At 37.0% G+C, this 16,010-nt stretch overlaps 1 protein-coding gene across 17 annotated transcripts in view; it reads right to left on the bottom strand.

Moving 5' to 3' along the window:
• Positions 1–715: 715 nt before the first annotated feature.
• RPP30 (ribonuclease P/MRP subunit p30) overlaps positions 716–16,010 on the bottom strand; it is a 39,617-nt gene continuing 24,322 nt past the window's right edge. For 4 of the 17 annotated variants that reach the window (XM_054659778.2, XM_063780883.1, XM_063780882.1 and 1 more), the window contains 6 exons: positions 15,586–15,615; positions 15,150–15,187; positions 14,675–14,754; positions 10,402–10,500; positions 8,719–8,820; positions 5,003–7,865 (listed from right to left, as the gene is read on the bottom strand). In XM_054659778.2, the coding sequence (XP_054515753.1) occupies positions 7,795–7,865; positions 8,719–8,820; positions 10,402–10,500; positions 14,675–14,754; positions 15,150–15,187; positions 15,586–15,615 (420 nt within the window). In that variant the 3' untranslated portion in view covers positions 5,003–7,794. Of the gene's footprint in view, positions 2,350–2,507; positions 7,866–8,718; positions 8,821–10,288; positions 10,501–14,674; positions 14,755–15,149; positions 15,188–15,585; positions 15,616–16,010 lie in introns of those variants that run through there. The other 13 variants (XM_054659777.2, XM_063780880.1, XM_063780884.1 and 10 more) reach the window with 8 other exon arrangements.

The following is a 16,010-nucleotide window of genomic DNA, read 5'->3' as shown; positions in this document are numbered from 1 at the left end:
CTAATTTACATTCCCATCAACAGTGTAAAAGTGTTCCTATTTTTCTGCAACCTTGCCAGCATCTGTTATTTCTTGACTTTTTAAGTAACTGCCATTCAGACTCCATCCATCTGACGAAGCTCTAACATCCAGAATCTACAAGGAACTTAAATTTACAAGAAAAAACAACCCCATCAAAAAAGCGGGCAAAGCACACGAACAGACACTTCTCAAAAGAAGATATTCATGTGGCCAACAAACATCTGGAAAAGCTCAATATCACTGATCATTAGAAAAACGCAAATTAACTGGAGATTTAACAATTCTTGTAGACAGGGACTGGCAATGTCAAAGACTTCCCAGGAGAGAACACACAGGTCCATGATTTTTGACCTCCAGACCACCACAATAAAACTAATATCACAATAAAGTGAGTCACAATTTTTTTTGGTTTTCTAGTGCATACAAAAGTTATGTTTACATTATCCTGTGGTTTAATAATTGTGCTATAGCACGATGTCTAAAAAACACTGTACCTACCTTAACTTAAAAATACTTTATTGCTAAAAAAAATGCTAACAATCATCTGAGCCTTCAGTGAGTCATAATCGTTTTACTGGCGGAGGGTCTTCCCTCCATGTGGATGGCTGCTGACTGATGAGGGTGGTAGTTGATGAAGATTGGGATGGCTGTGTCAATTTATTGAAAGAAGACAACAATGAGCTTACCACATCAATTAACTCTTTCATAAAAGATTTATCTGTAGCATCTGATGCTATTTGATAGCATGTTACTATCAATAGAACATCTTTCAAAATTGGAGTACATCCTCTCAAACCCTGTTACTGCTTTATTAACTAAGTTGATGTAATATTCAAAATCCTTTTTTTGTCAGTTCAACAATGTTTACAGAATCTTCACTAGGAGTAGATTCCATCTCAAGAAACCACTTCCTTTGCTCATCCATAGGCAGCAACTTCTCAGCTGTTCAAGTTTTATGACAAGATTGCAACAATTCAGTCACATGTTCAGGCTCCACTTTTAGTTTTCTTGCTATTTCCACCACATCAACAGTTACTTACTCCACTGAAGTCTTGAACCCCTCCAAGTCATTCACACAGGTTGGAATTAACTTCTTTCAAATTCCAGTTAATGATATTTTTACCTCCTCCAATGACCCACGAATGTTCTTAATGGCATCTAGCATGGTGAATCCTTTCCAGAAGGTTTTGAATTTATTTTGCCCAGATCCATCAAAGGAATCGTTATCTATGGCATATAGCCTTATGAAATGTGTTTCTTAATAAGACTTGATTCAAAATGACTCCTTGATCCATGGGCTACAGAACGTATGTTGTGTAAGCAGGTATGAGAGTAACATTCATCTCCTTGTACATCCTCATCAGATGCACGTCTCCATCAGTCTTGGGTGACCAGGTGCATTTTCAATTAGCAGTAATGTTGTGAAAGGAATATTTTCTTTTCCTGAACAGTAGGTTTCAATGATGGGCTTAAAATATTCAATAAACTATGATGTAAAAAGATGTGCTATCATCAAGGATTTGTAGTAAAATTTATAGAGCACAGGCAAAGTAGATTTAGCATAATTCTTAACAACCCTAGGATTTTCAGAATGGTCAATGAGCATTGGTTTCAACTTAAAATCACCAGCTAACAAGGGAGTCAAAGCTTTGAAGCTTTGAAGCCAGGCATTGACTTCTCCTCTCTAGCTATCAAAGTCCTACATGGCATCTTCCAATAGAAGGCTGTTTCATCTACGTTGAAAATCTGTTGCTCAGTGTAGCCATGTTAATCAGTTATCTTAGCTAGATCTTCTGGATAACTCGCTGCAGCTTCTTTCTTCTATCAGCACTTGTGCTTCACCTTGCACTTTTATGTTACAGAGATGGCTTCTTTCCTCAAATCTCATGAACCAACTTCCGCTGCAGTTCTCCAACTGTTTTCAGCAGCTTCCTCACTTCTCAGCATTCATAGCACTGAAAGAGTTAGGGCCTCTGGATTAGGCTTTGGATTAAGGCATTATTGTAACTGGTTTGGTGTTCTATCCAGACCACAAAAACTTTCTCCATTCAGCAACAGAGCTGTTTTGCTTTATCATTTGTGTGTTCACTGGAGAAGCACCTTTAATTTCCTTCAAGAACTTTTCCTTTGCATTCACAACTTGAGTGAGAGGCATAGTTTTCAGCCTATCTTGGCTTTCTACATGCCTTTCTCAATAAGCTTAATCATTCCTAGCTTTTGATTGAGAGAGATGTGTGGTTCTTCCTTTCACTTGAACACTCAGAGGCCATTGTAGGGTTATTAATTGGCCTAATTTCAATATTGTTTTGTTTCAAGGAATGGGGAGGCCTGAAGAGAGGGAAGGAAATGGGGAAAGCTGGTCGATGGAGGAGTCAGAACACACACAACATTCATGGATTAAGTTCACTGTCCGATATGAGTGCAATCTGTGGCTACCTAAAACAGTTATAATAGTAAAATCAAAGAACACTAACCAACAAAACACATATAATAATAATGAAAAAGTTTTTAATATTGTGAAAATTACCAAAATGTGACAGGAGAGAGACAGGAAACAGGCACATGATGTTGAAAAAATGGCACCAATAGACTTGCTGTTTACAGAGGTGCCACATCTTCAACTTGTAAAAAATTCAGTATTTGCAAAGCACAATAAATTGAAGCACAATAAAAGGAGGTATGCCAGTAGTTCTTGGCCAGGTGCTAGGCCAGGTCCTAAGACCTGTGGTAAGAAAAAGAGATTGTCCATGACATGCCCTCCTGGAAGAGATGAATATTAAAGGAATAATGAGGAATAAATACATAGTCATGTGCCACAGAATGGTGTTTTGGCCAACAATGAACCACATATACAAAGGTGGTCCCATAAAAATAAAATGAAGCTGAAAAATTTCTATTGATAGCAACATCCTAGCTGTTGTAACATCATAGTACAGTGCATTACTTTTCTATGTTTGTTTAGATACACAATATACTTACCATTGTGTTATAGTTGCCTACAGTATTCAGTACAGTGACATGTCGTACAAGTGTGAAGCCTAAGAGCAATAGGCTGTATTGCTCATATAGCCTAGGTGTTTAGTAGGCTGTATCATTTAGGTTTGTGTAAGTAACACTCTGTGATGTTCACACAACAAAACCGCCTAATGATGCACCTTTCAGAACGTATCCCTGTCGTTAAGTAAGGCAGTAAGTGCACAGTATCTGTCTGTTGAAAATACGATGAAGGAAACAATACAGAGTGTCTAAGATGATGAGGCTTCTATAAAGACTTCTTTGAGGTGGTAACCTTTAGGGTTTGTCTGAAAGGTAAACAGGAGTTATTCAAGAATCAAGTGTTCCAGGTAGCAGGAACACTGCTCTATGGAATACAGCAAGGATATGAGAAATGTTTGGCACTTGTGGAAATACATGAAAGCCAGTGAAGTCTGATGTGAAACACTAGCACCAAGAGACCCATTTTGGATAAGATCATATATGTTAACCTCTTAGATATGCCTCTAACTATCTGGGAGAGTGTATACGCATAGTCCATAACCAGAAGGTCTTCCAGTTATCTGGTCATAGACACATATAGAGTTGTGAGAATGGTTTGAAATATTTTTGTACCTTTTCTATCTAGTACTAATCCATGGAGTCCACCTCCCACAGGCATTGGGGATTTCACTGTTATCTCTCTGACTCCCAATTTTGTTTGTTGGCCCCTCTACCTTCCCCACAGGGGTCCTGGCTTAAGTTTGTCAGACTTTTAAGGCTCAGGGTCCTTCAATTTCTTCCAAGTGAAACATCTACAACACAGACATTTCTCTTGCCAGTGCTGATGTCTCATGTGGCATAACTTCAACGTGTTACCACCATGTGACCAACTTTTCTTTATGGTATCTGCCTCAAATCCACCTCCCCTAAAGAGCTCGGAGGGTACACGAGAGAAGAGAATAAAGAGTTAGAAAGTTTTATGTTGCCACATATAAATATTTGCACTAATAACTAGGTAGAGGGCATGAGAGACAATATGGAATAAATCCCATTAGAATTAAGACAACTCTTAATTATTTCTGCTAATGGAAAAGATAAACACGTTGGGGGAAATTTTTAAGTTTTTAATCACATAGTCATTTTTTTTATAAAGTTCTCTCCTTGCCTTCTCACTGACTCAACTCTTTGCCCACAATCTTTCATTTTGTGTTTGCTCTTCAGTGAAGGGCACACCACACTGGCCAATGGAGAGTCCTAGAAGTTGTTTTTGACCTTCTTTCCCTCATCCTTCTCTTTTAAACAACCACCAGGTCTTACCAAGTATACTACATAAGTAGTGCTGTGATCTGTCCATGTTTTCCAATCCTAGGTGCCTCTGCCCTAGTTCAGGTCACCATTACTTCTCATCTGGATCAAATAGCCCTCCTAGGCTCCTGGCCTCCAGGCTTGCTTACCTCCAGAATGTTTTTCAAGTTGCAGATAGAGGGATTTTTCTAAAATGCAAGGCTTATCAATTCACTCTCCTCTTTCAACCCTTCGATGGCTTCACATTTCTCTCAGGATGAAATAAAAACTCCTAAAAATGTCTTATAAAATCCTTAAAATCTGGCTGCTGTTAACTCTTTATTCTTATCTCTCATAACCTTCCTAGCCAAACTCTAAATTTCAACTCAACTAAATTTTCAGTTCCTTAAAAAATCCAGGCACTTGCTTTACTGTTTTCACATACTGTGCCAGCTCCCTGGAAGACTCTTCTTCCCACTACAGCCCACTCCATGCCATCACATCACTTCTCATTCCTCCCCTTTGGTCTAGCTGTATTTCCTCCAGGAAGCCATCCTTGAGTCCTTAGATTCTATTAGTTCCCCCAAGGTGTCTTCCTGTTGTACTTTGCTTTTTCCCCATAACATCTGTCATACTTCCTTCCCCCTCCTCTTGAACACCCAGTACTCATTATGCCAATACAGAAATGAGTAACAAAGGAAGCAACACATCACCAATAATCCTGGTTTCATGACATTCTGATTATTTCTGTGCACATTATGGGTATTGTGTATTTAGCTTTACAACTTCAACTGAACAACTTATTCTAGACATCTTTATAGACAGTATTCTTTTATTTTAATGTACAATGAATTATTTAATCCTGTTATTGTTGGGTATTTAGGTTGTTTCCATTTTCACATTTAAGACATTGTTGCAGTGAATATCCTTATCCATCCACCCTTTATAATTAACCAGTTATTTCTGAAGAATAAATTGACATCAAAAGTATAAGACTTGCATCAAATTGTATCTCCCTCCACACCAACTTGAAAATACCCACTTTATAAATCTTTTTTTCTTTTAACTTTCAACCTGATCAGCCAGATATATTTGTGGTGATTTCCCCCTAAATGACTAGGAAAGTTCAGCATCTTCATGTTACTGGACATTTAAAAAAATCAACTTTATTTGTCCAATTTTCTAAGTCAGGTCTCCTGGAAGCAGCATTTCAAATTAGGATTCCTGTGTAAGTGACTTACTGAGAGTCCTCTATAAGGGAATGAGAAAAAACAGAACAGGGCAGAAGAGGCAAATATGTGGTTTCAGGAGAAATCCACACACAGCGTAATCCCATGGGGTGCTCAGGAGCATAAATTGTACCACCGAGGCCAGTGGGCCAGGCTGTAATGTCCTGCATCAGTCACTGGCCATGGGCCAACCTCAGAGGAGACAAAACTTCCCAGGTATCTTCAGGTAAAGTGACTCTCATCAGCCCAGGACAATCCTCTGGAAAAGGGTGAAGTCATTAGTACCCAACATCTGAAGCACTGGCAATATAGGTACACCACCCTGGGAATGGGGATCTCTGTGGATGCCAGCATGTCATGTTGGGTATTTAAAAAAAAAATTCTTAAAAGCTAAGCATATGAAACCTTCCTGGAATATGCATTGTAAATGTACTTTCCTACTTGTTGTTACGTAGAGACAAATCAATCAAACTTTGTTTTCTGGCTTTGATGACCATGCTTGGCAGGTCTATTGCAATCCAAGATTATTTTTTTAATTAACTTACATTTTCCTCTAGTATTTTACAAGTTTTTAAAAAAATTTAAATCTTTAATCTACCTGGATTTACTATGGGTGTGTATTGGGTGTGAGATAGAGATTTGACTTAGTTTTTTCCTAAATGATAGCTGACACTTCAATATTTAAATTAACATAATGAAGTAATAAATAATAAAATAGTTGGTACTTTCTTTTTTTTAGACAGAGTCTCATTCTGTCGCCCAGACTGGAATGCAGTGGTGCGATCTCAGCTCAGTGCAACCTCTACCTCCCGGGTTCAAGCAATTTTCCTGCCTCAGCCTCCCGAGTAGCAGGGATTACAGGCATGGGCCACCATGCCTGGCTGATTTTGTATTTTTAGTAGAGACGGGGTTTTGCCATGTTGGCCAGGCTGGTCTTGAACTCCTGACCTCAAGTTATCTGCCCTCCTTGGCCTCCCGAAGGGCTGGGATTACAAGTGTAAGCCATGGCACCCGGCCGTAGTTGGTACATTTTATATGACAGGCCCTGTTCATAGTAAGCCTTCCACAAATACTAACCTACTTAATCCTTGCAATAATGTGACAGGTAGGGAGAACAGATGAAGTGAGGCACAGAGAGGTTACATAATTTGCCCAAGGTCATAGCTAATGAGTACTAGCAAGTAGGGCTTTAAATGCATTTAGTTTTTCTTTCCCCTATGCACTTAACTGGTATGCTGTACTGCCTCTCCCAAATAGATAACCAATTATTTCAGTATCACTTACTGAACAATCAATCCATCATTTCTTCTTATAGCTAAAGTATGATCTTGGACTTCCTGCTCTTTTCACTGTTTTGAATTTCTGCACCAATTAGTTTTAATTACAGTACTAGAGTTTTGTTATACTCTGTAACATTCAGCATTGTAAGTCCCTCTCATTAGGTTTTTTCCTGAAATTTCCAATTCTCATATTTACTCTTTCAGAATACCAAGTCCAAAGATCAAATACATAAACAAGAAAACAAAAAATACTTATAGGCATTTTGATTTTAAATTTCGCTAAATGCGTAATTTGGGGGAGAATTTGATTTACAATTTGTCTTATTCAAGAAAACAGAATGTCTCTCTCCATGTATTCTAGTCTTTATTTTCCCTTTATTCTCTTATTACTTTCATTAAGTTTTCTTTATAGAGGCCCTACACATTTCTTGGTAATTTATGTCTTTGTGAATAGTGTCATCTTTTAAAATTATTTAACAGGTTATTAATCAAAACTGGTTTTTGTATATTTATACAATTGGCCACTCTGCCAAACTTCATCTTGGTTTGGCAGAGGTATTGGCATCTTGTGGCAATTAAATTAGTGGTTCATTCTAACAAAAGTAAATATTAGAAGGAAACTTGCCTCTGCTATTCACTGGTGATCAGCCATCATGCCCTACTATCATGAACAATGGCATAAACATGTATGAATAGAAAGCAGGCACAACTGCAAACACATACTACACAAATGTGTAGTAAATGGACGTAAGCTGAAAGGTACCTATATTTCTACTTTTTTCCCATTTATTTCACGAGTTTTCCAAGACAGTCGTATCTGCAAATAATTTTACCTCCTTTCTATAACATGAAAATCTTACTGTATCTGGTGCAACTGTAACTGGTACATCACTAATTCATAAATTAAGGTGGGACATCGCAAAAAATTGAACATACATCCTGTTAAGCATTTTGAGCTTAAAACAGATAAATGTATACTTGGGTACCAACCTTTTAAAGAAGGGTCAAAGCCTGTTCTTGGGAGTATGATCTCTCTGATGAGAGATCAAAAGTTGTCTTTGTTGAATTCTAGTTCCTTTAAAGCAGAAAAGGAACTTGACATTAGTGAAGCAATCCAAGTGCAGAGTTTTTACTGATCACCCCCAAATTTGTTATCCTTCTCACACCTAATTTGACAGCAGTTCTTTGTAATGACTCTTTTCCAAACCTTTCCAAAGTGTTGACTTAGTTTTCCTGGGAATTCTTCATTTGCCCCCAATAGCTCATCAATTTTCATATTTAAAAAAATAATTTACATACAATGCTAAACACAGCTGCCTTAAACAGATTTGTGAATAAACACAGCTGACTTTTGGTGAACTTAAGCAGGGTGAAGGAAAAAAGCAAACTGGCACACAAAAAAAGCAAAGTGGCAGACTTTTGGTGTGTGGCCTCAGCAGCACCGGCCTCAGTTTTACAGAAGGAATGGGTAGGTTAATCCATCAAATTGGCCAAGCGGTAGTCAAAAATGCTTTTGGAGCCATCACATTTAATATACACAAAAAACAGACACATACGAACATATATATGTATGCATACAATATTCTTCTACTTTAATTTTGCCATGGGTTTTTATTGTTGTCATTTTAAAAATCAGGAGTGGATTTAACTTTATTAAATGTCTTTCTGGCATCTATTAAAAATATTCTGATTTTTCTCTTTTGACCTATGAATATGATAAAGGATACTGCATTAAAAAGAACTGGAAGGCCGGGTATGGTAGCTCATGCCTGTGCCTGTAATCCCAGCACTTTGGGATGCTGAGGTGGACAGACTGCTTGAATCTGCCAGGAGTTTGAGACTAGCCTGGACATGGCAAAACCCCATCTCTACAAAAAAATACAAAAATTAGCTGGGATGTGGTGGTGCATGCTTCTGGTCCCACTTACTTGGGAGGCTGAGGTGGGAGGATGGCTTGAGCCCAAGAGGCAAAGGTTGCAGTGAGCCGAGATTGTGCCACTGCACTCCAGCCTGGGTGACAGAGTGAGACCCTGTCTCAAAAAGAAGAAGAAAAAAAGAATAAATTTCACCTGGTCATGATGCACTTTTAATGTTTTTTTAATCAATATTTTATTTAAACATTTGTATTCATTGGTGAGGTTATAAAGCTTTCTCTTTTTAAAATTGTATTTTCTCGGGCCGGGCGCAGTGGCTCACGCCTGTAATCCCAGCACTTTGGGAGGCCGAGGCGGGAGGAATATGAGGTCAGGAGATCGAGACCATCCTGGCTAACACGGTGAAACCCCGTCTCTACTAAATACATGGCGAGTGCCTGTAGTCCCAGCTACTCAGGAGGCTGAGGCAGGAGAATGGCATGAACCCAGGAGGTGGAGCTTGCAGTGAGCAGAGATTGCACCACTGCACTCCAGCCTGGGGGACAGAGCGAGACTCTTGTCTCAAAAAAAAAAAAAAAAATTGTATTTTCTCCAACCCGCAGAACAGTTGTCTTTCTCTTGCTTAAAAAAATTCCTTATTCAGTTATACCTCTGGCTCTACTCCATTGTGTTTTAGAGCCCTTACATTAATATTGCATAAATGCACGTATTTGCATAAAAAGCTTCTACTTAACATGATCCCATTATAAAAATAAATTATTTCCAAAGTTGGTTCAGTCCGATGCTTTGCTATTTTTAATACAGCTATCAGGAAAATCAATATTAGGGTTTTAGGGGTTTCTAACTAAAAGTAAGGAATCCTATTTCAAAGACCTTACGTAGGTATGAAGCAGTGAAGGAAGAGACCAGATGTAATTTTACATGTGTATCCTCTCTCCTTCCACAAATTCTATAGCAATTTCTTAGGAAAAAATGCTGATTTGATGAATACATGAAAGAAGCTTAAAACAAGATGAACTAAAGTCACTTCTTCAATATAAGTTTGAATATCTTCAAAATAACTACTATTTGAGTATGAACAAGAAACTTTCGAAAGAAGCTCTTAAAATATTCAAACATCCGGCTGCATGTGGTGGCTCATGTAATCCCAGCACTTTAGGAGGCCAAAGCGGGAGGATGGCTTGATCCTAGGAGTTTGAGACCAGCCTCAGCAACATAGTGAGACCATGTCTCTACAAGGGAAAAAAACAAAAACAAAAACATAGCCAGGTGTGGTCGTGCACACCTGTAGTTCCTGCTGCTTGAGAGGCTGAAGCAGGGGGATCACTTGAGCCCAGGATTGAGGTTGCAGTGAGCTGTGATTATGCCACTGTACTCCAGCCTGAGCAACAAAGCAAGACCCTATCTCAAAAACAAAATGGAACAAAAATACCTGAAACATTTTATTCAAGTATATTTGCTGTTATTTATCACTTACACAAAGGAGAAATAACCAGTCTTTCTCTCTTAAAGTACATCTAAATTCATTAAGCTGGCAGCCTTTTAAAAAGATGCTTCACTAGGTTTCGTTTGTTGTTTTAATGGATTGCAAGTAAAATGTTTTTATAGACTATTGATTTCTAGCTCCAAATGAAAACAGTAAATCCCACAAAGGTTTTATTTTTGTTGTGGCTGATGAACTATAAAAGGGAAGAAGGGAGTGCTGACAGAGACTGGGGCATTCTTTTCAGCCCTCACACTTGGCTTTCTTGGAAGCTGGAAGACAATCTTCATCTCCTTCTGATGGCCGAGGTTTCTTCACTGTAGAGATAATTCCAAAAGCAGTTTTTCTAGTTTCTGTAAAACAAACAGGGAAACCATTGTGCTTGAAGTTAAGACATAATTTAAAATGAGGTGGTTTAACATATTACTTTGGCTTACAGCAATAGCAAATGATAAGCCATAATGAACTGCTATGGGTGCTAGTGCCATTTACCGTCATTATCTTTTTTTCCCAACAGACACAAATATCAGTATATTATTAACATCTAATTCATTCCTAAAGATTACCTCATGGGTAAAACTGCAGGACAGCGTTATCTCTAATGGTCTGTCCATGGCATCTTATGTAGCCAGAACCCAGTCACAGACATTGATGTAGCAGACACTTTATATATGGTAGACAGACAAATCAAGAGAGCAAACACAGCAATCAAGTGTATGGCTCCCATGTGGAGCACATGCTTGCCTCATTTTACAGCATGTACCCTATCTCTCTTATTAGAACATCAAGGCACCTCTGAAGAATCAATTGCATTATATTGCCAACACTCAACAATGGCCTGGTTATGCAAAATGTGTTCAATAAATACTAGTTGAGTTAATGAATAAAATCACTCAAATTTATTGATCTCTTTAACTGGTGACAATGAACAAAGAATAAATAGAAATTATTAAATGCTTAGATTAGGTTGGCAGCAGAGTTCAACTTAAATTTAACCAATTTCTCCTAGAAACCTACTAATAGGCTAGGCACTGTGTCCATATACAGAGGGTATTAAGATTCCTAACAGACAGTGCTTTTCCCTATACTACATGCATGCGAGAAGCACAATAAGAGCAAATATAATAGGAATGGAGGCATCCACAAGAATTAACTGCCTGGTTAAAGCAATGAGGTATTATATAAAGGTGACACTACTCGGAATAGGGTAAACGGAGTAAGAAAAAGAATTATTCCTTTACAAAGGCATGGAGAGAAAGGTAAGAAGAACCTAGGTAAAATAGTTTAGGGGACAATATGGCTGATGTGAAGTAGGAATACAAGAAAATTAGGAGAAAATAGAGTTTGGAGGGGTAACTTATGAAAGGCCATAGTGTCATGAAAACAGACCCAAACTCTGTCCTTAGAAATGGAAAGGGATTATGAAGAAAGAGAGAGATACCCATTAGCTACAAAGGTGGCAGAATCAAAAGAACTTGAACAGAAATTTAGCTATGAATTATTCCTTATTTCAAGTAATAAACGTAAAGTCAACCATAAAGTGTTAAGCATTATTTTCCCATTTATCAAGATTAACTTAGTAAATCTACTCTGCCAATTATTTTAAAACACTTTTATTTGTAAAAGGGATAAAACTGCTCTCAAGGTCATTAAAATGCCAACATAATAAGAACCTCAAAATAAAAACTGTCAATGATTTCCATTTCACCAAATGAAAAACGTCACACTTATAGCTATTAATTTATATCACTGATTCTGTACCCATAGTCTAAAAATCAACTGAAATATAAACATTATGAAAATCAGCACTTTTTAACAAAATGCATTAATTTCTTTAGTGTCTTTTAAAAATAAACGCATTTCTTGGTAGCAGCAAGACATTACATTTGTGTATGCTTTAGTTTATAAAATGTTTTCACATATAGTATTTCCTTTAATCATCTTGCCAAGGAAAATCTAAAGGATTATTTACAAGTGAATAATTTTGCTCACAAGGGGCTAAGGCAGGTGTCCCCAACAGGTTCATTTTGGTCCAGGGGCTGATTGAGGGCATGAACTTTATCAATCACAGGCCAAAGACCCTGACCTTGGGCCTCTTTCCTCTGTCCTTTCCCCACAACCTCCTCAGAATTGCTATTCATTGGTTTCTGGATTTCTGGACCCCCAAAGAACCTAATTCTGATTTCCTGTGGCAAGCCTTCCAAGTTGAAAGCTAACTACCATGTGTCCCAAGTCTTCTGCTTGCCAGGTATCCATGTCTGCACCACCCTCGTGATTCCTCTCATCATGAGGCTTCCAGACCCTTTAAGGACTTAGTAGACATTTTCCAATAGTGTTTCAGTGCACTGCTGTCCTTCTTAAATGTGGCACTCAGAATGATACAGATGCCGGCTGAGATTTCATCAATGAGAGTATAATAACGAGGCTTTGAATTTCCTTGCCTCAGAATCCTTTATTTCTTCTAATATTACCTAGGCTGAATTAGCAATCTTAAGAACACATCATACTACCGTCTCATACTGATCCCAATGGCAACGAAAACCAGGGTAACCATATTTTATCATCTAGTTTAGGACACTCTTCAGGGAATAGAAGTGCTAATAAGGTCACAGAAACAGCAGGCATAAACTAGAACTGTCCTGGGTACACTGGGGTGAATGGTAATGCCACCCGAAGTTCACAATTCTTCTTTAAGTTTAGCTTCTATAAAAGCCTGATTTTAGACATAGAAAGACAAACATCACATGTTCTCACTCGTTCGTGGGATCTAAAAATCAAAGCAACTGAACTCCTGGAGACAGAAAGTAGCAGGATGGTTACCAGAGGCTGGGAAGGGTAGTGGGGGGCTGAGAGGGAGGTGAAGATGGTTAATGGGTACAAAAAAAATAGAATGAACAAGGCCTAGTATACGATAGCACAAGAGGGTGACCATAGTCAATACAATTTAATTGTATATTTAAAAATAACTAAAAAAGCATAACTGGATTGTTTATAACACAAGACAAATGCTTGAGGGGATGGACACCCCATTTTCCATGATGTGATTATTATGCATTGCATGCCTATATCAAAATATCTCAATACCCCATAACTATATACACATACTATGTACCCACAAAAAGAAATTCTAAAAAAAAATACTTTACATATTATGTGTTATATGCTGAATAGCTGAGTTCTTAAAGTCAAATGCAGGACTTCCTATTTTCCTATATATAAAATTATGTATGTATTTATATTTTAGTTTCTGTTTCTTGTTTAGTCCATTTTGGAACCCCAACTGTTACTCAAAATCCTGATGAATGTTTATTTAAAATAGATCAAAATAATGACAGAACTACCAAAGTGTGAACCAACTGTTCCCTAATTTCAAGAAAATCATTATTCAAAATCTCCATTAATTTGACCACTCCCAAAGCTTATGTGATGAGTTCTAGGCTATATAATACAAAAATCTCAAACTAAAAATGTTGAAACTAAAAGCAAAATCATCTAATTTACGGCAAGCCAATACATAAGCAGTTCTCTCAAGTGGAAATCAGATCAATAAAGCCCAACACACAAGCCCTCAATAACCTAGCTATTCATATGACAAATAACTCAGTCTATATGTAGCAATCTACTTTGAAGTTTAAAATTCACTTGGGTGATATCAATGAAATTGCTTCTTAACCACTACAACTAGTCCTAAGAATTATAAAGATAACGAAGACAAAACAGTGATCAAAAGCTTAAATTGTTTTAATAAAATTTCACTTTCATTTTCCAAAGTTTCAGCATACTTTCAATTTTTAACATCTGATGAGCAGGAAACTCAGTCAGTGAAAAGGTACATATACAAAATGTGAGTAAAAAATGTACAATCTGGCCGGGCATGGTGGCTCATGTCTGTAATCCTAGCACTTTGGGAGGCTGAGGTAGGAGGATTGCTTGAGCCCAGGAGTTCAAGACCAGCCTGGGCAACATAGTGAGACTCTGTCTCTATTTAGAAAAAGAAAAAAAAAAAAAAAGGTACAGTCTGGACACAACTTGACCATGTAAGCAAACATGAGAAAAGAAACATTCTGAGTTATAATAAATGTAAAAGTTACAGTCTATGTTTTGTTAGTTGGATTTTTAAAAATGTATTTGCTGGTTTTGTTTTCCTAATAAATAGTTTAACATATATTTTTAACATATCTGTTCTCTAAAACAGAGATTTTCAACAGGGAAAGCATGGCCTTCTGGTGAGGGAGAAGAAGGAAGGGAGATTAGAAGCCTATCAAAATGTGGGCAGGAGCACACATGTATAGCTGGAGGAACTATTCAATACTCATTTCTGTAATGAAAACTATATTCATTCTACAAACTTTAGAAAGTAAAGCCTGAAGTGAGGGTGAGAAAACATTGATGACTGTGTTTAGAACAGGTTGAGAAAAGATGATCCCAAAGGAACTCTGTAGGGTAGGGCAATAAATATAGGTATGGCTGTAAAAATGACTTGCTTTTAACATGACCATTCAGTTTGTACTGGAAGAACTTGCTTACCTCCATGGAGAAGCGCTGCTCGGCAGCTGGTGGACACCGCAGCCTTGGCATCACTTTCAGAGAGCCCAAACAGCAAGCCTCTTGGGGGAGCATTAAAGATTTCAACCCAGAGTCAGCCAAGGACACGAGACTAACACAAACATAACAGAAAGTGCCAGCTAACCTGGTCATCTTGAGAGGCTAATTAATTCAACAGCAGTTCTTAGTCCAACTGGAACATGCATCTGAGAAAAGACTCATTTAACTCTAAGCTTTTATCATATGAAGTCCCTTATTCCCTCTTTTCTATCTCATGATTAATTAAAAAACAGAAGCATAAAGCTCTCTATAATGTTATATAATTTATTTTTGAAGTTGTTAATTGGTAAACTTACAGTAAAAGGTTGAGAAAAATACATGTTCAACTATAATACGACTTCAAATTCAAAATTTCCTGAAAGACAATGTCAACAACTTTTTACTCAGAAAAGGATACAGATTTGCCACGTCATATGGCCCTCTTATTTCTAAAGGCTGAAATAAAATGAACAAAGAGTAGATATGAGAAAATTATTTATAACATTTCAATGACTTATAGCAAATTAATAGAATATTTAAGTATCCAAAAATAAAAAAATTACATAAATTTAAGTCCTTATAATTTTGATGGGTTTCATAGCTTTTGAAAATATAAGAGAAGCTTGAAAGGCATTTTGTAACAGTATAAAAGAAAAACTAATTATATAAACAAAAGTTGAAGCCTAAAGAAAGTGGGGATAAATTTTACTATTTAGCAATTACAATGAGCAAACGCAGTTAAAATAAAAAAAAAAATGCAACAAATATTCATTTACTATTTTAATTTATCCCCTAGAAACTGAAAAGTTTTATAACCTGAAAGATGAAAACAAAGTACTTCATGCTAGACTTACCCTTTCTGCAGCACTAGATATAATTACATTCTACAAAATAGAAAGTGACTAATATTAATCTTAGATAAATGCAAAAAAGGAGTTTCATAATATAAATAGCCAGTAATCATATTTTAACATTTAAGGCTCAAATACCAACTTCTTTTAAAGATAAGGTAAATAATTAAGGTGAAAAAAATGAAAGACTTCATGTCAAACTAAAGGCAATCTGTAATAAAAAACAAAATATGTTTTCCTAACAGATCTTAGTAAAGATGAATTAAGCTTAAAAAACAAGATGAAAAGGTCACATATCTTAATTCAACTCAGTGAGGACCATTGTTATTCTAGACTTTTCTTTCACAGTATGTAAATTGCAAATTTTTATCAAAAGATATGGCTTCCAACACATCTTTTTCTCCCTTACATTATTCTTCCCTTGGTAT

The sequence above is a fragment of the Pan troglodytes genome, chromosome 8 (assembly GCF_028858775.2).
Source record: "Pan troglodytes isolate AG18354 chromosome 8, NHGRI_mPanTro3-v2.0_pri, whole genome shotgun sequence".
Classification (NCBI taxonomy): Eukaryota; Metazoa; Chordata; class Mammalia; order Primates; family Hominidae; genus Pan; species Pan troglodytes.
This window is presented reverse-complemented; position numbering and strand designations above follow the sequence as displayed.